The sequence below is a fragment of the Falco cherrug genome, chromosome 12, assembly GCF_023634085.1.
Source record: "Falco cherrug isolate bFalChe1 chromosome 12, bFalChe1.pri, whole genome shotgun sequence".
Taxonomy (NCBI): domain Eukaryota; kingdom Metazoa; phylum Chordata; class Aves; order Falconiformes; family Falconidae; genus Falco; species Falco cherrug.
In genome coordinates, this window is record NC_073708.1 from 7,319,399 (window position 1) to 7,338,657 (window position 19,259).

Sequence of the window (19,259 nt, forward strand, 5' to 3'; positions counted from 1 at the left end):
CCCTAATGATCCTCCAGGAGAAGCCAGACGAAGGAGGAGGAGAAGGCTGGAGGGAGACGGGCTTTCATTACTGGGCTTGGAGGGAGGCGAGTGCTACTCTGCATTTTGGATGGTTGGAAGGTTGTGTAATTAGACATTTAATGAGAGAGAAAACAAAGGAGTGATAGAGCGTTGTCCGGTGGGCTCCAGCTCTGAGCTGGGAGGATGCTTGCTTGGCAGGAGTGAAGTGTGCTGGTAAAATTCTCCTGGTTCAGCCAGATGTTCCAGCTGTTTCTTGGGGAGGGTTTTCTTACCCTCAGCCTCTCAAAACCTGGCATGGCTGGAGCTACAGGGGCTTGTTTCCATGGGGTTGCTGCCTTGCAGCTTTCACCCAGCTCTTGATGCAATAACTCAGGCTCGGGTCCTTGGAAAACTGGGCTAGTGAGGTTTGGAAGAGTCATTTTTGGCAGCGACGTGCTTAGGTCACTGCTTAGGGCAGCGATTGCCCTGTTTCCCTTAGACTTGATATCTGTTGACCCACATGCTTGTGCACTTGTCTGAGGTGGAGTGGGGATGCGCTCCTGTGCTGGGGCCGTGACAGATGTGCACGGTCTCTACACTGTCGAGCCAGATGTTGGAGCCAGCAAGGAAACACAGAGGCAAGCTGAGCCGTTAGAGGTGGTCCTGAGTCCCCCAGGCACTGCTGGGCAGGGCTCCTGTGCTGCTGGCTTTGGAGAAGTTAGATTTTTCCCACCTGGGTGTTTTCCCTGTGGGATTAGCAGATGCAGGAGGGAGGTGGCAGTGGTAGATGCCTGGCGCAGTGGGGAGAGGCACGGGATGCTCAGCTCGGTGGGATGCTCGGCAGGGTTAGCCATGCCGGGGCAGCCAGACGGACTCGCCACGCTGTTCCCTCACTTCTCATCTAGGCAAATGTGCCTGGCCCCTGGGGAGCTGGCTGCACCGCCCCACTAACACGCTGTTTTCTTTTAAGCTTGTGCTAATTGCTCGCAGACTTTCAAGAAAATGAAACAAAAAGGACCCCAAATAGGCCGGTGGCTCCAGGCCAAGCGCCACAGTCTGTGTATTAGCTGAAGCGTGTGGCCAGAGGTGGGAAGCAGGGAAAGCGCGTGGCTTTTGCAGGAGCCGTGCAATGAAATCTTCGTTTGTATTAAGCCTAGGAGGAAAACTTCTGGCATCTGGCCTCTCCCTGAGCACAGGGAGCTGCTCACGAGTTGTGCCTGGTGGCACCGAGGTCTGAGTGGTGAGCTCTGTAGTGGTCCCTTTTTTGGTTTGCCTCTAACTTAGCAACCATGAATTGCACTGAGTGGCCTTTTAAGTGCCTTGGTTGCATTTTTCCTGGCTTTTCCTCTTACTGGGCTAAACAGCTTCCAGCTGGTGCAGGCTCCCCTTGGCTGCCCGTCTTGGCCAGCTCTCCTGGGACCTGCTAGATGCCCGGCCCCACTCCCACCTTGCCCACACGCTGCAGCATGTGCGGGGTCACTGCAGCCAGGGCTGCTGCTGCTGGGGTCACTTCACAGTTTCCAGTTTCCCATGCTGGTGGCCAGCACTGGATGTCTTCTCTTGCCCATGCCATGGGCTCAAGGCCACATGTTTAAAGCATCTCACTGCGGTCAGTAGCTTTGGTGGCCAAAAAGACAAGGTTGCAAAAGAGAAAATCATCTCTTTTCCTGGGGGTGATGGCATGGGTGTTTGGCACCTCCTGGCCTGAGTGGTGAAGCTGCGTGGTCTGGAGAAGCCTGGTGTGGTGGGGAAGGGCTCAACCAGGGTGCTGCTCCCCACACCGGCTTGCGGTGGTGGGAGCGTGGGTGACTTCTTTATGGTCAAAAGTATCCCAGGTGGAATCACATCCCCTTTCCCCAGTCACAAGCCTTGGGAAGGTGGCAGTCCCCTCCTGGGGTGGCCACTGGTGCCAGCGGTGACGGTACCATAGCTGCAGGTTTTTTGGCTTCCACAGAGGTAGGGTGTGCTGCCTGCTGATGAATCTCACCTCATCTTGTTATTGAGGACAACAGGGGTTTTATTGCAAAGATGTGGTAAAGATGGGTGGGAAATTGGAAAGATGTGGCTGTTCTGTCACTTGGAAGTGCTTTGTTTTCAGGGTCTGGCAGTGGGCCAGGCAGGAGGAGGGAGCTCTGTGCCCCCACCTTGCTCCCAGCAGCCCCTGTGAATCAAAAGGCAGGTGGGAGCTGAGTTTGGGGTGCTCTGCTGGGTGTCAGCCTGCCCTTTCCTCCGCCTCCCCACTCACTCAGGTCCTCAGGTGCCAGAATCTGCTGCCACTTGTCCTGGTGTGTGGTTGCTTCTGGAGAAGGGTGTGCAAGTCCTTAGGATGCTCATAAGCATCCACCCAGATCCTGTTGGTAAGGTACTGCTACCCTTGGGGTCTCGCTGAAGCACGGCTGAGCTGGGATGTCTCTGCAGGGGGTTGCCACCCTGCCTGGAATGAGGCTCAGATACAGGTGCCATCAGTGTCTTGAGTTGCAGATGCTCAGCCTGGTGCTCTGCAGCTCCCAGCGCTGCCTGGGCTCACCCTGCCACCCACAGGGTGCTTGGCAAGGGATCCTCAGTTCCCAAGGCACGTCCCCCACTCCAGCGCTGGGCACAGGGGGGCTGATCCAGGCTGAATCCCCAGAACCTGCTAGGGATGCCCTGTCCTCCTCGGGCTGTGCAGATGGTCCCTCCCATGAGGGTGCTTTATGACCAGGGCTGCTGATCGCCCATGATGCCCCTTTTCCAAGCCCCCTCTCCTGTTACTTCATGACGGAAGAGAGAAGGCAAGCAGCAGGGCCATGGCACGAAGGGATGTTCCAGCCCCAGCCCTCAGCATGCCAAGATAGGGATTGTGCCAAACCCTCTTCTAGACAAAGCCTAATCTGCTCAGAGCCTGGCTGTCCACCTTCATACTTGTGTCCATCTTCTGGGCTCCCACCACAAGCGGCATCTCTCCCCCAAGAGAGTTCAAAGCCCAGCAAAGGCCGTTGGTTAACGTCCCATGAACTCGGAAAGGAGGTGATGAGGCTCAGCAGGTCTCCAGTGAGGAAGATCTTGGGGACTCTCAGTTCTCTTGTCACCCCTCTCCTTTCCAAACAGTACCAAGGTGGGCTTCACCCTCCTGCTCAGAAGCAGCGGGGAGGTGAAACCTGGGCTGTGTGTGTGCGTGTTCCTGTGGGGAAAGTGGTGGTGGTGGCAGCTAACGAGCAGGTGAAATGCAGGGCTGGCAGGGCGGGGCAGGTGGGTTGGGGTCGTCATCCATCTCTTCTCTGCTCCTTAACTCCCCTTCACTCCCTTCGAATACATGATCTTGGCGACCATCATTGCCAACTGCATTGTGCTGGCGCTCGAGCAGCACCTCCCTGAGGATGACAAGACGCCCATGTCACGGAGATTAGTAAGTACCTCGTGTCCGTCCCTCTCTGCCCTGCATCGGGGGGTGGGGGCGGGGTGTGTCTGGGGAGTGAGCAGGGGCATCAGCCAAGGGGAGCCACCCTATCCTACAAGCTGATTTCTTCTGGTTTCAGGGTGGTAGGGCAGGAGGTTTCCTCTTGGACCAGCTCCTCCAGCCTTCCTGGGGCTGTTGTCACCTACTCCTCCTCCATGGAAAGGGTTCGGGAAGGTTTAAGCCCCTGAAAACGTGGGGTAGGGAAGGGGGACTGGGCAACTTGAGTGGGTCATAGCCATCCTCTTTTTATTTCCAAGGCTGGTGCTGGCTGAGGAGGGGTTGGGAAAGCTCCCAAAGGAGAGGACAGGGCTGGGGAAGGTGGGGTGGGACGTGAGTTGAGTCAATGTGAAATGGCTGGTGCTGTGTTTGCCCAGTATCCTCCTCTCACCATGTCACCTGTTCCCCTCTGGCAGGAGAAGACGGAGCCCTACTTCATCGGGATTTTCTGCTTCGAGGCTGGGATTAAGATTGTGGCTCTGGGGTTTGTTTTCCACAAGGGCTCATACCTGCGCAATGGCTGGAACGTCATGGACTTCATCGTGGTCCTCAGTGGGTGAGTCAGGCGGCGTGGGACTGTTGGTGGGCTTGGTCAGCAAGGCATGGGGGCTCATTCCAGTGGGGACACGAGCTCCAGGATCTGGGCAAGGCTGTGATTTGCTGTTGCTGTTGGTGTTTCTTCATCCCAGTGAGGGAGGGGAAGGTGGTTCCCTGCGCTGAAGGCTCCTGTGTTGGCTTTGCTTGGGCAGCTGGTGGTGGGATGAGGTTCCTCACTGGGTGAGGAGGGCTGGCTCTGAGGGCATCATGTCTAGCTTTCCTCAGCTGGTGGCCTGGCATCTGTCACCCATCTGGGTGTGGGACAAGGTGAGGATGAGGTAGGAGCATGGCCTGATAAGCAGCTGAATGTGGTCTGGGAGAAGTTTTAGTCAAACCCTACATGGGGAAGGAAAAAATCTCTTCTCCTCTTGCCCTCCCAAGTACTTTCCAGTTTTGCTCCGGTGCTGGGGGTTTAGGAATGAGGTCTGGGTGGAGCCATGTTCCCAGGTAATGCTTGCTCAGGGTCCCAGCACGCAGCAATGATGCTGGGGGTGGTAGCACACAGAGCGTCACAGGTGCTGATCGTGTCACTGGTGGCGTCACTGGCCAGGGATGTGGCCCAGATTTGAGTCCTGCTTGCTGTACATGGGCTCTGCTGGTGACATAGAAATGAGCAGGGGCATTTAGGCTTGTGTTAGCCAACGCTGGCAATTGGCTTGAGTCCCCCAGGGTGACCTCCTGGGCCCCTCACTGTGTAGAGGGCAGACGGGTGCCTGCAGCCACTGAGAACCTGGGGAAAGGGTGCCTGGATTGTGGCTGTTCCTTTTTGCATGCTGATGGAAACACCGTGTTCAGAGGAGCTGGTTTGATGCCTACAAACAGATGGTGCCTGTGGATCCCTGAGTACTCCATGAGCTCTCCTGGGTGCAGAGCAGCTGCAGGGCTGGCTGGGAAACTGAGGCATGGGAGCCAGGCGAGATACCTGGGGGTCTCTCCTGAGTTGCTTGCTGCACAGACCTATCTCTTGGCTTGCAGGGTAGTGGCACCACATGGGATGTGACACCCAGTTGGGTGTTTGGAGGAGGAAGGGGGATGCTGACCCTGGTGCTGCCAGGGATGTGGTGATGGGTGCTGCTTGTCTATTGCAGAGAGGTGTGGTTAGAGCTATGCTTGAGGAAAGGCTTGAGGAGAACATGGCTAGGAACATTTTGATTCCCTTGGTCCAGTGTGGACCTGGATGGCCTCGCTGGGGCGTGGGACTGTGTCTGCCTGTGAAGACAAGGGGTCTCAGTGTGCTGGTGGTGGGGTGATGCTCCTCGGTGGACAGCAGACAGGCTGCCTGTGGGCAGTGCAGCCATCACACAGGATGCTGCTGGCTCTTCTGCATCTGCAAAGTGACCCTCAGGGGAGGGTTCCGTGGCCTGGCGGGCTCGCTGCTGTGGGGACAGTGGCTGGGCACAGCTCTTGGGCTGGACAAAGGTGCGCACCCCGGTAGCAGCAAGAGGGGGTGTCTCAGCCTCACTGTGTAGCTGTGGTGCTGAGCCAGGTGTGCAGAAAGCATCCAGGTGCCTGGGAAATGCCCATCGGCTGTCTTCTGGCCCGGGCATCCTTTGGGGCTTGGGCCAAGGGGAAGCACTGGGCTGGGAGGGGGGGGGGGTCACCACAGACCTCTCCCCGCGGCTCCAGGCAAGCTGACTGTAACCGAGCTGGTGCTGAGTCAGCGCTCAGCAATTACTCACTCGTGAAAGCCTCGCCAGCTCCTTTCGGTGCCGTGCCGGGCCCCATGCCAGGGAATCAATTGTCCATGAAGGACTGCTAGCGCCGATGCCGGCTGCCCTGCCGGGAGGTGCCCAGTTGCCCCTGACACCACTGGTTACATGCGGGCACAACCCTCCGGGGTCTGCTTCGCCACCATCGCCCCCTCACATCCTGGTGTTTGCTCCAGCAGGATGAAACTCTCCCCCAGAAATGCCTCGTTACCTGCTGGCTTTGCTCCAGCAGTGCCAGTGCCCCCCTGGCATGTGCTCACCAGCCTTTTGGTGTGGATTCTGGTGTGTGATGGGTGGAGGAGGCAACCCACAGGTTTTCATCCTGGACAGGTTTTGGGGAGGATTGGGTCACTGAGGGATCAGCTGGACCAGGTCATGGGTGCCTCTGTGCTGTTCAGCTCTTGCTTTTGCCATGAGGTGCTGAAAAGGTTCTGTTCTTGGGCGCCATAGTTGCACCTCCCTCGCAAGAACCTCTTGCCTGTTTTGATCTGCTGAATTATTGGCAAATTTCTTCAGCAAATAATCCTTGGCTGGCAAATGACTTGCAAACAGCTTGTGGGAGAGGGTTTGCACTTGGCGGTTCATGCTGTGTCGGTTGTGTAAGGCGGGTGGTGAAGTCTGCACGGGGGACGTGTGCAGGCGCCTGGCGGGTTCAGGATTGTCTTTGTGGACTAAAGCTTAACGCTTGATTAATATGTGTGTCTGGACAGAGACTATTGAGCTTGGGAGAATTAATGGTCGTTAGGGTCTTGTAGCAACTTAGCAAGAGACAGTGGCCGTGGTGGAGGGGATGTTGTGAGCATCGGAAGTGTAGGATAGCACTTGCCTTGGGATGTGCTGACAGGTTTGGGATGCTGATGCATCCCATGGTGATGGATCAGAGAGGATATCCACATGAGCAGGACCCGCCCCCAGATCTAATGCTGGATCCCTCTAGTCCATCCAGGATCATGCTTGCTGGCCCTTGTCCTTCCAAGGGTGACACAGGGTACTACTCTTCCTTTCTGGACTTATTTTTTGTCACATATCTGAAGGGAGAGGTGCTCGATGCAGGTGGCATCATGGCCCCAGACATCCCATTGGGGTTTCCATGAGCAGTGGGATAGCCCGGGCATGGTCTCCCTGGTGTAAATTAGCCTCATGGGGGGCTACTGCTGTGACAGGTCTCCTGGGACCCTGTGCAGGAATGGGTGGCTTTGACTTGGGTTCAGCTGGTGTTTGCTTCTTGTATCAATAAATCCAGATTTTTTTCATCTCAGTGGAAATCAACGCCCACCTAAAACTCCCTGATGCTAAAGCTTCCACTGGGGAACTAATAGTCACATTTGTAAACCTGCTCTGTTTATAACCTGTGGTTTCCAAATCATCATTGCTGTCTGAAAAAAACCCAGCCTGTTCTCCCCCAGCTAAAAATATTTTTAACCAAAAACGTGCATAAAATACCTTCACTCCTCAGGCAGAGCCGGGGAGGGGAAGGTCTGTGTTTCCCCTGGGGCTTGGGGATGCTTGCCTTGCTCATGCATGAACCAGAGCTGGCTGGGCACTGAAGCTGGACTTGTGACCTGCTCAGTGCAGTGTGTCCTGGACCAAAAAGGGGAAAACTTCTCAGAAATGAGCAGAAAGGGCAGCGGGAGCTTTGTGACCTCTTAATCAGTGGTCCTGAGAGGGTGAGGTTGAAGGAGCTTCAGCCATCAGCAACTGGAGCATCAGCTCCCTGCTCCCCAGGTCCCATTGGCGTAATGAGTAGAAAACGAGGTCCCAACGGCAGCCTTCCCTGTCCTGTGCCATATTTGAAGGTGCTTATGGAAAAAGAATGGTTAAACTCCCTCTGCAAATATCCAGGTGGGTGTGTGCTTCACACACTCCAATGCCTGAGCATCACAGCATCGCGCTGCCTTTTTTATAGCAGTTGCAGCAGTAATACAATAACACCTTACGTGAGAGGTGAAGGGGTGGGGGAACGCTTCTAACAACAGGGGGGAAAAAAATCAAAATGGAATTCAAAAGGCCCTTGTGAAGTTGTGCTGCTCGGGAGCTTGGGGAAGCAGCCGCTGTAAAGCAGGATAAATACACCGGGCTGGCTAAAAGGAAGAGCTGGCGTCAGGGGTTTTCGGAGGGTTTAATAACAGCTGCTACACCTGGATGCCTTTTGTGAAGCCCTTGGGCACTGTGGTTTTCATTAAGGGATTTTGTGGGGTGGAGCGTGGCCAAGGAAAGGCAGGAATGAATGATTGCCAGCGGTGCCAGCCATGCCCTTAGCAAGCCTGGAGCCAACCGGCCGGGCACCAGCCTGTGACAGCAGAGGAAAGCCTGACTCTCCCAGTCCATGTGCTGGCCTAAAAACCAAAGTCCTCTCCCTGCAAGGGCAAGCTGCAGTTGTGAGCCTGGCCTTTCCCTCTGACCTCCTGGTGAAATCCCTCGTGTGCCGCAGGGTTGCAATGTGAGCATGGGGATGAGGAGGGCAGGGTGGCTTGTTGCTGGTTGTGGTGCTGCCTGGATGTTTGGGCGCCCTTTTCACAATTCCCTTGAGCTCCCCCATGGCAGAGAAAAAGGATGCTTTGCCCTCTGGTATTTAGTGCGCCTTGAGCAACCCAGGTTCTGTGTGTCTGAGGTGGTCTTTTTGATCTTTGAGGTCCAGAGAGGTCCTTGAATGGCGCTAGCAGCAGCTCTGTGTGGGAATATTCATATACCGCATCCCTTCATGGTTTGGGGTGCCAGCCCTCAGCAGCGTGCCTGGCACGCCATGCATGTGTGAGAGCACCCATGTGCACACACAGGCTAGGAAAAGGCTCTTTCCCTGGCGGAGCACAGCCCACCGCCATGCAAGGAAGCTTGGGGGGAGTGGGTATGAGGCTTGGAGAGCAAGCGTTAAATTGGAGCATAAGTGCAGCATCCCAACACAATTATTTGGCAGGAACCTGTACCACTGCAAGGAGTGTTGTCCTATAAGATGAACCAGTAAAGAGACAACCCCAAATCCAAAAGTGGAACAATGCTTTGATCACACCAGATAATACTTTTTTTTTTATTCCCTCTTCCCTTCATTTTCTTGCGTGAATAGTGCCGGTCTCCAACCCTATGTCTGCCCTATCTCCCACCCCCTTCCCAGCTCTTTCCTTCCAGGACAATTAGTAAAGTGTTTGGTCTTTCGTTTGGATGAATAATTAATTCCCCAGCTTTGTGAATGATTCATGTGCCATATACCACGGCAAGGGGCTGTGCCTGACATCGGCACCTCGTACAACATTTCCCTGGCCCCGTGAGGGGGTGGGGTGGCTGACGAGGGAAGAAGCCACTGGGGATGGGTGGTGGTGGGGGCATGGGAGAGGCGCTGGGCAGGCAGACTCATGACAGCCCACCTTTCCCTGGTACAGGATCGGGCCCACATGCCACTCAAGTGCTTCACCCTGTCCTTCCCGGCTCCTCTTCCCTGGCGGTTGGTTTCCCGCAGCTGCTGCGCTGTGGAGTGAGTCAGTCCCTCCCACGCGACTGCTGGTCCCTGGGGGCATTGCCCCCCCTCCAGGCACCCCTCCGCCCCCGGCAGTCCCCAGGGGCTCCTTCCCCAGCCCTGACATCCTTGCAGAGCTCCTGGGCTGGGGTGAAGCCCTCGTCCTCCTGGAGGTAAAGCCTTGGGCCAAGCTGCCAAGTCCCTGTGCACCATTTCTTTGCACTGCCGTGGACCTCATGCCGGGAGAGGAGCTGTAGGGGAAAAACCCAGCTTGAGGGAAGGGTTTGTTTTCCACCATATCCTTATGTGAGAAGGTAGTATCACCCAGGCTTGGGTGGATATCCCTGGGGTCTAGGACCCCTCTCCTTTGGCATGAGTTCAGACAGATGCTGCTGCAGTACAGGGTTGCCTGTGCTATATTTCTTTTGCCGGAGTCAGCTCTCTGGCCTCCTGGCAATGACTACTGTAGGTTTCTACCAGGTCCTGTATGTGCAAATGTAGTTTCACCAGCATTTCTCCTCCTGCCACATCCTGCATCTGCTGAGAGATGTTGCAGGGGCTGGAGGTGGGAGGGAGATGCAGGCTTCGGCCAGCACCAGGGTGCAGAGCAGGGTGCAGAGGAGGGATGCTCCCTCCTGCACCAGATCCTGGGGGCTTCTCCAGGCAGAGGTGGCCTTGGGGGATCATTTTTTTCCCCCACACTGAAGGCTGGTGAAGGCAGATTCTGTCATTCACCCACATCCCACTTTGCAGGGAGTTGGTGCCTCTAGTTCAGGGCTCTCGAAGCTGCCAGGAAAGATGGGATCAGCAGCTTTGCAGCAGCGCAATCCACTTGTGTCACGGCCCCAAAACCTAGAAAGAGCAAGTGAACATGATGGAGGCTCTGAGGTTGCTCTGAACAGGGACTTGGACCTGGTGTCCCTGTCCCTCAGCATCCCCAAAGCGGGACCACTGTGCTCTGCTGGGGCATCCTCAGGGTGGGTGACCCGATCCCGCTGGCCCTTCCTTGAGTGGGATTTGGACCCAAGAGCCTAGAGTGCATCCTGCTACTTGTGGTGCTGTCTGCAGAGAGGGGAGGGGTAGATTCACCAGCAGAAAAGGGCAAGAATAGGGTAAATTCATCAGGTAACTTACTTTCCATGAGCCATTTGACCAGTGTATTAATTATGAAGTAGTCTCCCTCATAGAGTCAGGTGGCAGTGCAAGCCTTCAGGGGCCTTTCCACTTAATTATAAATATTAATTTGCATGTCAGCCAGCCAGCCAGCACCCTCCCTGCCCCAGATTTTGAGCTGAGATTAGTCTGTCTCAGCCGATCCCTCCTTGTACTTGGCACACCCTGGAGCTGCCCTTTGCTGGGATGGCTTGTCTGCATGTACCTCTGCAACGATCCCTGATGGAACTGGCTGAGGGATGCTCAGTTTGGGGAGGGGGGATGAATCGAGAGTCAATCTGATCATCTGGGGGTTCAGCTTTTGCTTGGGGTCCCCAGCACAAAGCACTTTGCAGCACGCCCTGAGCTGTGTGTGCTGTCCCCAAGGGCTGAGGCTTCAGGGCTGCTGGTGCTGCTCCTGGTGGGGTGATAGGGACAGGAGCGGGTGCAAGGCACAGCCTCTGGCATGGACAGCAGAGGTGTAGTGGGTGCTGTAGTGTGTGATAGTGCCCGAATTTGGTACAGCCTCTGTGCTAGTAGAAGTGCTTTGTGTGGCCAGGGCCATTTGAGCATCACTCGTGGCTTATTCTTGCTAAGTTCCAAAGAGCAGAGAGTCAGTTAAAATGTGTGTGTTGTGTGATGTTGTTTGTTTTTTTTTTTTTTTTTACTTTTTTTGCACACCCCAAGAAGAAATCCATAGGTGCAGGCCTTCAGCTGGAGGCCGAGGGCATGCGCTTTGCTCAGCTGCTGCGAGCTGGAGTGGTGCCTGAGGGCTGAGCATCGCTCTGCCAGCAGCCAGCCCCAAAGCCTGCAGGTGCGGCGGGCCCAGCAGGAGCTTGCCCTTCGCTCTGGAGTCTGTAAATAAATAAAATAAAACAATCATCCTGGTTGCAAACACAAAGCATTGGATTTTTTTTTTTCTCCCCCCCCCCCCCCCCCCCCCCCCCCCCCCGAAAGCATGTTTTTGTCTGCCGGTGATTGCTCACTATTCAATTATACTTCAGGGGATTAGCATATATTTCCCATCCTGCCTCCTCTCTCCTTTTTCATTTGCATTCTTCCAATAGCTCCTCTCTGCTCTTTTCTCCACCTGAAGTCTCTCTTCCCCCTTTCCTCTGAAGAAGTAAAACTAACCCCTTTGCCTGGGTGACCTATAAAAACGCCTTCACTTCTTTTTTCTTCTTTTTTTCCTCCAGTACATATGATGAAAAGCATGAGATCATTGAGATTTTTATAGCCCAATCTGGCAGCTTTTTCAAATAACTTGGATGGTGAAATGTAATTTTAGTTTGGGTCCTTGCCTAAAAATAAAGAATAATTATTAGCACATCAGACGTGGATATTGTAAGTGATCGAAAAGGGTTTAAATTGTTCTACAGATACCGGAGCTGCCACCCTGTGCCAGCACAAAGGTTTGTCACAGCCCAAGTCCCATCTCCATGCTGTGCATCCCGAGGAGCTGTAAGAAGCCCTAACATGTGCCAATGAATCAGAAGTGGGTGTGCTAGGTGATACGGGTGGCTCTTTGCAAATTAAAAAAGAGGCATGTTTAGAGGGTTAACAAGCAATTAACAGGTGAGATGCTGAAGTTCAGAGCAGGAAGGTGTGTTTTGAGCATTGTGTATATTATTAGCAGTGATGTGGTGGTGGTGTCTGTGTGTACTAGTGAAGCCTGGTTATTGGGGAGAGGCAATCTCCGATACTTAGAATCACTGAAAGGCTTGGGAAAAGCAGGCAGAAGCCAGGCTTGTGTGCCTGGAAGCTTGCTTTGCTTTTTCCAGCCACCTCAATTGGTCTGAAGGTGGTCCAGGTCTGATCAGACCCTGCTCTCGGCGCTCTGGGATGGATGGGTTTGCCAGGAGCAGCTTGAGCAGTGCGTGCTCCCAGTGCATCTGCCCTCACTGGGAGCTGCAGCTCTGCCTGCAAAAGGATGCTCAGGCACCTGTTTTGTAGCGGTTGGTCATCTTTCTGTCATTGGTCAGGAGACATGTCTGCAGTGCAACCACCTCGCTCTGGTGATCTGTTCAAACCCCCTTCTAAAACAGCTTGTGATGTCCCTTGTCCCCCAGTGAGGACAAGGAGCATGTCACCTTGCCACACAGGAGTCCCATTCTTAGCAGCTAATTTAGAGCGCCTGGAAGTAGTGCCCTGAAATCGCCTGAACCTTGCCTGGAGGCTCAGCGCGACGGCTCCTGAGCCCTTCAAGCAAATCTGGGTTAGCAGAGGACTTTGCAGCCAGGGCGCTCTCCTTCCCTCCGCCGTGCCGGACCAGCCTTAGGTGATGGTCCTGCCCCAGGGAGGAGATGTGCGGTGGGGCTGGGACCAGTGATGGCTCCACCTCCACCACTCTGCCCAGCTGTGCTAGGCCACAGCTCCTGCTGCTCTGTGGTGGTAGGAGAAGGCTGTCGATCCTGCTCTGCTGCCAGGAGCCTTCCTGCTGGGCTTGTGTTGGCGAGCCCTCAGGAGAAGCACTGCAGCCTGTGTCCAGCCCAGGAGCATCCCTGGCCTCCTGGAGATGCTCCATCCTAGCTGGAGTCAGCACAGGGGCTGCAAATGCCTTTCCCCCGCCCCTTTGGGAGGCTGGTTGGACACCAGGTGTTGGAACATGAGGAGCAAAGCTGAAGGAGGGTCTTGGGGTCTCCAGCATGCCATTGGACACAGCGTGTCCTCTATGCTGGCGTTTTGGGGAGCACTGGGTTACCCTGCTCTCACAGGCAGGCTGCGTGAAAGAGATGAAAGCGCCTCTGCTCTTCTCTCTCCCACGTGTAGCTGAGTGGCCGTGCTTTATCATACTTATTGATTTTGATCTTACAACCAATTTAACAATGCAGCTCTCCCCAGCCTCTGGGTGCTCCTGACTTAATTAAGTCCCTCTTCTGCTCTCCCGTCAGCCCTGCGGGTAGTGGGGGCTGGTCACAGGCTGGGGAACAGGGACCTTGCCAAAGGAGGACAGGGGAAAGGGGTGGTGCTATCAAGGGTAAATGATGCCCATATACATCGGGGATAAGCAGCCTGGTACACGGGGAAATGTGGGGGATGCTGGGGCCAAGCTTTGCAGCTGACCCTTTGCGCTGGGGCAGGGAGGAAGAGGAGGGTAGGAAAAGGAGTTGAAACAATCGGGTTTGCTGATGTTAGAGCATTTTTGCTGCCAGGGTATCCTAGGAAACCCAACCGCCTTTCTGGAGGGACAGGTTGGTACCTGCCGTACCTCGGGGAGAGGGGGAGAGAAAGAGTGCTAATTGCTCAGCGCGCCAGAGAGCTGCTCTGGCCTGTAATTAGATGAATTAGTGGAACAATGACCCAATTTCCCTGGGTTTTTGGATTGCTGCAAACAACCCCGAGGTTGCTGCCTCTCTCTGTCCCGCTCTCCTCCCCATCCCCTGCTCCTCTGCTGCAGCACTCCCTCCTCCTCCTCCTTGCCCAGCATCTGGGGACTGAGCCCCCGATGGGAGAGGAGCCCACGAGCTCTGGCACTGCTATCTGTGCTCCCGTGTCTCTGCCAGCATCCCTGACCCGCGTCACCCCAGCAGGTACAGGGGCCTCGAGTATTGCCGCTGCTGGACTTGATGTGCACCAGCTCCCTTCTGCCCCAATTTGTTTTCCAGAGATGGGCTTGAAAAAAAAATATCTTTGTGTTTTAAAGGAAAACCTCTGGAGTCCTTCCTGTGCCTGCTGGTTGCCTTCCAAGGTCATCAAACTTTCATTACTATAGATTTTTGAATGCATGTGAGGTTCTTGGCTCCTTGTCGGCAATCCCAGAGGTGGGACTCTAAGGAAGCTCCATATGTGGAAAAAGCCAGAGCAACTGATGGGTGGAGGTGTTGCCAGGGGAGTGTGGGTGACCCTCAGGGAAGTGACTCCCATCTCTGGTCCACGTGCTTGCTACCTGCCTGGAAGGCAGGTTAAACCTATGTAGGCACGATGGATATGGTGTTGGTAGCACCGAGGCCCCAGAGCGCAATTGTACGGCATAGGTGATGGCCAGTGCTGCGGCGTGGGGCTGTCCCTGGCCATCCTGGCATGTGGGAGGCATCGATGGGGGGCTGCCAGGGTGGGGTGGCCCCTAGGTGGCTTTGGCTGACCACAGTGGCCCATGAGCTTTGGTGCTAGCTTCAAACAGGGCTTGCTGGCATGCGGGCTTTGGGAGCTGTTGAATCTCTATACCTACCCAGGGACACGGTCTGCCTCGTGGCTTCCTCCAGCCTGGCATGAGAACATGGCTCTTGGCACCGGGGTGGCTGAGGGCTTTGCCCAGGATAACTCTGCTCTCTCTCCCTGTCTGCCCACAGCATCCTTGCCACCGCTGGGACGCACTTCAACACCCACGTGGACCTGCGGACGCTGCGGGCTGTGCGTGTGCTCAGACCTCTGAAGCTCGTCTCAGGCATTCCCAGTAAGTTGGATGCTCCTGGTCCTCCCTTTGGGGTGTCCACACCCATCCCATTATGTCCTTCAGAGCAAGAGGGGTTCTCGTTCCCATCAAAGACAGAGGGCGAAATCAGGAAAGAGAGGGAAAACCCTGCCACGTGGTGGGAGCTGTAGGATGGCAGCATTTGGTGTTCCCGGGTGGCGGTTCCCCCTGCCCAGCCTGCTCTGTGCTGGTGCAAGGCTGGGCTCGGCAGCTCACCAGGGCTCACCCGTGGCTCCGATTCCCTGGCCAGAAGGCAGTGGGTGGCTCCTTTCAGGACTGAGGTTTATTTGGAGGAGATCTGAGGATTTTTTTGCAAGATTTCATCTGCCAGCGTGGGGATAAATAAAGAAACTAGGCTGCTGCTGGCACTGGTCCTCCCATCCCTCCTGCCCTGGGCACGGGGTGGGTGGTGTGCTGGATCCATGCCCTGGGGGCAGTGAGGGGGACAGAGCTGCACGGGCCATGTCCCACAAAGTCCAGGTGGGATAAGGACAGGCAGGACACCAGAGGGAAGACCAGAACCAGAAACCAGCCCTCCTCAAGCTTTGCTTTGCAGCCTGGCCCTTCCTGCTCCCCCCAGGGTGGTGCTTTCCTCCACAGTCCTTCTCTGCCCTAAGGGATTATCCAGGCTGTGCTGGCCTCTTGCATCTGTCTGATGACTGCCCATCCTCCCTGCTCACTGTCTTCCTCTTGCTAGAGGTGGGATGGATGTGCCCAGGCAGGGGGTTTGCAGCACTGTGCTGAGCTGTGCTCTTTCTTTCCCCTTCCAGGCCTGCAGATTGTGCTGAAATCCATCATGAAGGCCATGGTGCCTCTCCTCCAGATTGGCTTGCTGCTCTTTTTTGCTATCCTCATGTTTGCTATTATCGGCCTGGAGTTCTACAGCGGGAAGCTGCACCGAGCCTGCTATACAAACAATTCAGGTGGGGAGAAGGGCTCTGCGCCCACTTGGCATCCCATGGGTGAAAAACAGCTGGGACGAGCGCATGTTGCTATCATGTGAAGCCCAGGGCTGAGAAGATCCTGCATTTTGCTTTGTGTGCGCCAGGCATCAACCGCTTGCGTTCAGGATGTCCCAGTTTCTTATGGAAGCAGTCTGTGTCATCCCTGGCTAGTCCCAGTGCGGTCTTTTGCTCTGTCCCAAGCCCGCCGGCATTCAGACCCTTCCCTCGCCTGTCCCCTGCCTCTCTCTTACCTCTGTCTCCTTTGGTTCTCTGCTGTGTGCTCGCAGGTGAACTAGAGGAGCTGGACCCCCCCCATCCATGCGGGGTGCAGGGTTGCCCCCCAGGATACGAATGCCGGGAGTGGATCGGTCCCAACGATGGGATCACGCAGTTTGACAACATCCTCTTTGCTGTGTTGACCGTCTTCCAGTGCATCACCATGGAAGGGTGGACCACAGTCCTGTACAATGTGAGTAGCGCTGCTCTGGGGTCTCTTTGGGCAGCTGGGCATGGGAATGTGGAGCTGGGGACAGTATTTCTGTGTGCTGGAAACCTGTAAGATCCTGAGTTTCCTTCATGATGGGGATGGGGTTGGTCCTTCCCATTTGGGCAGGAGATGGGGGACAGAGAGGCGTGTTATGTGTCTCTGGGCAAAGGGAGCTTGAAGGGCTTGGTCCCCATCTCTGGGCTGGTTGTGCAACCCATTGCAGAGAGCAAAACCTCGTGGACGTGGGCTGCAGCAAGCCTTCTGCTTGAGGGCTGTCCCTGAAGGGTATCTTTCCTTTGTTGTTCCTCCTCCTCCTGGGCTCCTCGGGGCAGCTCTGTATACGTGGATGTGGTTTCTGGCTACTGCACGTCCCCTCTCCCTGCAGACCAGGCAGCAGAGGTGCCTGCATCCCCATGGTGGCCTTGGAAAGCCCCGAAGCTGGGCTTGGCCCCCTCCCTGGGGGGCAGGGGCAGCATTTTGGTGTCCAACAGGGAGCTGAGATCATTGGTATTTGTGCTGCAAACATATGTCAGTGCTGATGAAGCTGGGCATGGCTGGGCTGAGTTCCTGTGGTTTGCAACTGCTTGAAGTTGCCGATGTCTGAGCCCTTGGGGTGCCCAGGGAGCAACCTGGGGGCAAAGCTAGAAGCAGGAACGAAGCTATGGGTGATCACAAAGTGCAATATCATTGTGGGTGATTGACTGTATATGTATGTTTTAGTTTTTGGGCTAGAAGTAACTATGCTAGTTCTGTTCCCAGCCTAATTTCAGCATCAATTTGGGCGTCATTGCACCGGGAATGTTTTTATACCCTGGTTCCCATAATGCCTGGAGATTTCAGTGGCATTGCCCTGCGGGAGGCAAATTGAATGGCTTGTGATGGGGAAACATGCTTTGATAGTTACTTCATTGTCAGCAGAAAGGGTGGCTTTTAACCCTAGGTAAAGGCACCACGCTGCCAGCATTGGGGCCCCCCTCCCGCTCCATCCATCCCAGGGTCCTTCTGGAGGTGCAGGATAGTGTGTATGGGTAGATGGACTGTGAAACCTAGACTGGGATGGAAAGGGGAGAGTTCATGGCAAGACTTTACCATGAGGATGGGGGTGTAAGGATCTTGCTGCTTCAGCAGGGGAATTAGGCATGATTGAACCATCTCAGTGTTCAGACTGAGAAAAGACCATTTCTCGACTGTTTCTGGTGTATCAATGGGGTTAGAGACTTAACTACAGCACCTATTGCCCAGGCATAGTTGAGTATAGCAGGAAAGGTGATTTTTCCAGCTTGGCAGCGTGGTTCCCCTGCTGTCAGTGTGGCTGGGCGACTGCTGCCTGCTCATACTGCTGTACAGCATCCCATGCATGCCCAGCACTGCCCACGGCTGGCACCAGCAACCCATCCTGCACCTTGTTTCTTGTGTTAATGATCATTTCTCTGCAAAAGCCGGGCGCTGCTATCATCGGCACTCCCTATTCCCTTCCTCCCTGTCCTTTGGCACCTGCAGCAATTAGCAGCAGTACTTCCCGTGCTAGAGCCTGGGTTGCGGTGTGCAAGGAGTCAGTGAGATACATGGACAGGTGATTTATGGTCTGAGCGACCTTGAGGGTTTGTACTGGTGGTTCCCAAAAAAGTCTGGTCTCCTGCTCTTTGGGATATCCTTACTGGGAAGCCAAGCCAATCCGTTCAGTGTCCAGGATTTGATGGTCCACCATCTGGATCTTACTGGAGGGTAAGGATGGGAGATGCTGCTGGGAGCACTGAAAACCGTGCTCTGCAGGACCTGCCCTGGGTGATCCCTTGTTTACCACCGCTGCTGCTAAACTGAGGGCTCTCCAGGACACCTGGGGGGCCATAAGACCTGTTATCCAAATAATCTTCTCAACATCGGCAGCATTGCTGGGCAGACGTGCTCTGTCATGGTGTCCCTGATGGCTGGGACCGTAAGGTACCTCCCTTTCCCACTCCTCTGCAAAGAACCAGTTATTACTTACCTATAACGGAAAGGATTATGGACATTTCTGGGCTTTTAATCAAGTGAAGACTGGGGCCTTGGTATAGTAAAATCCTGCTGATTCATTCTGGGAGGCGGCGAGGGATGGACACTGTTCCCAGCACTGTCGAGCTGTGCCTCCTGCCCTCCCTGGGGATGCTGGCTGTCTCGTAGGGTGCCTCTAGATTGCAAAGGCTATGGATGCTCAGTCCTTCTGCTGCTTGGAGGCAGCAGAATGAGCTTCTGCCTGTTTTTTAATAGCAAAATGAGGCATACAGGTGGGGGATGTGGTCCCCGGGGGATGCAGGAGGAGGGCTGGGCAGGAGTGGAAAGCCACTGGGATGCTCTGCTGTCACCTTCATCACTTGGAGCAGCAAACCAGAGCAGGGTCCTGCTGCTAACCAGCATGGACCTTGCCTAGCACATGCCCCAGGTTTGGGGGAATCGAGGCGGGACTCTGCTTTCCCACCAGGGTAAAGAGATGGGAGGCTGCATCCTTGCAGGTTCACACTGCAGAGAAGGAGATTGCAGGAAAACCACTTTAGCAACCTCTCAAAGAAATTGCTTACTATAGTATTCCCCTGTGTAACTGTATTGTGATTTTAAGACCCATTTTTCCACAATTTTACCAGGTCTAGAAGCATAGCTCCTGGAATTTGTAGATAGCATCACGAAAAGCTAATTGGCCTGGTGGTACTTTCCACATGTGTTATTTCATGGATGTGTTTGCCTTTTGCCTTGTTTTAATCAGCCTTGCCTGCGTGAAATGCTGTCTTACTAGGTAGAAATCACAGTATCTGTTTAAAAAAGAAAGAAAAAGCCTCAGATTGTGGGGTGTTATGGCTTTTCTAGCTCCCATCCCTGGGAGCCTGAAGGACTTTAATGTCTTTTAGAGGGGAGTTGTGGCTTTGTGGTTCCTGTGGCTGTCTCTGTGGTCCAAAACAGGGGCTAAGGAGTATTTTGCTTTTCTTCTTACACTGGAGCAGGTGCCCCTTCCCTGGGCTGGCTGGAGACCAAACCTGATTTCTGTAGGGACCAGAGGGAAATTTAATGCTGGCAAAGAAGCTCACTGTCCTACTTCTCCGCCTCTGC

General features: G+C 54.8%; 1 protein-coding gene across 1 annotated transcript in view; it reads left to right on the forward strand.

Annotated features, from left to right (window-relative positions):
- Nucleotides 1–19,259, forward strand: part of CACNA1E (calcium voltage-gated channel subunit alpha1 E) — a 150,312-nt gene that overhangs the window by 56,934 nt on the left and 74,119 nt on the right. The window contains exons 4-8 of the mRNA XM_055724493.1: nt 3,279–3,385; nt 3,850–3,989; nt 14,629–14,732; nt 15,521–15,673; nt 15,982–16,163. Coding sequence (XP_055580468.1) covers nt 3,279–3,385; nt 3,850–3,989; nt 14,629–14,732; nt 15,521–15,673; nt 15,982–16,163 — 686 coding nt within the window. The remainder of the gene's footprint in view (nt 1–3,278; nt 3,386–3,849; nt 3,990–14,628; nt 14,733–15,520; nt 15,674–15,981; nt 16,164–19,259) is intronic.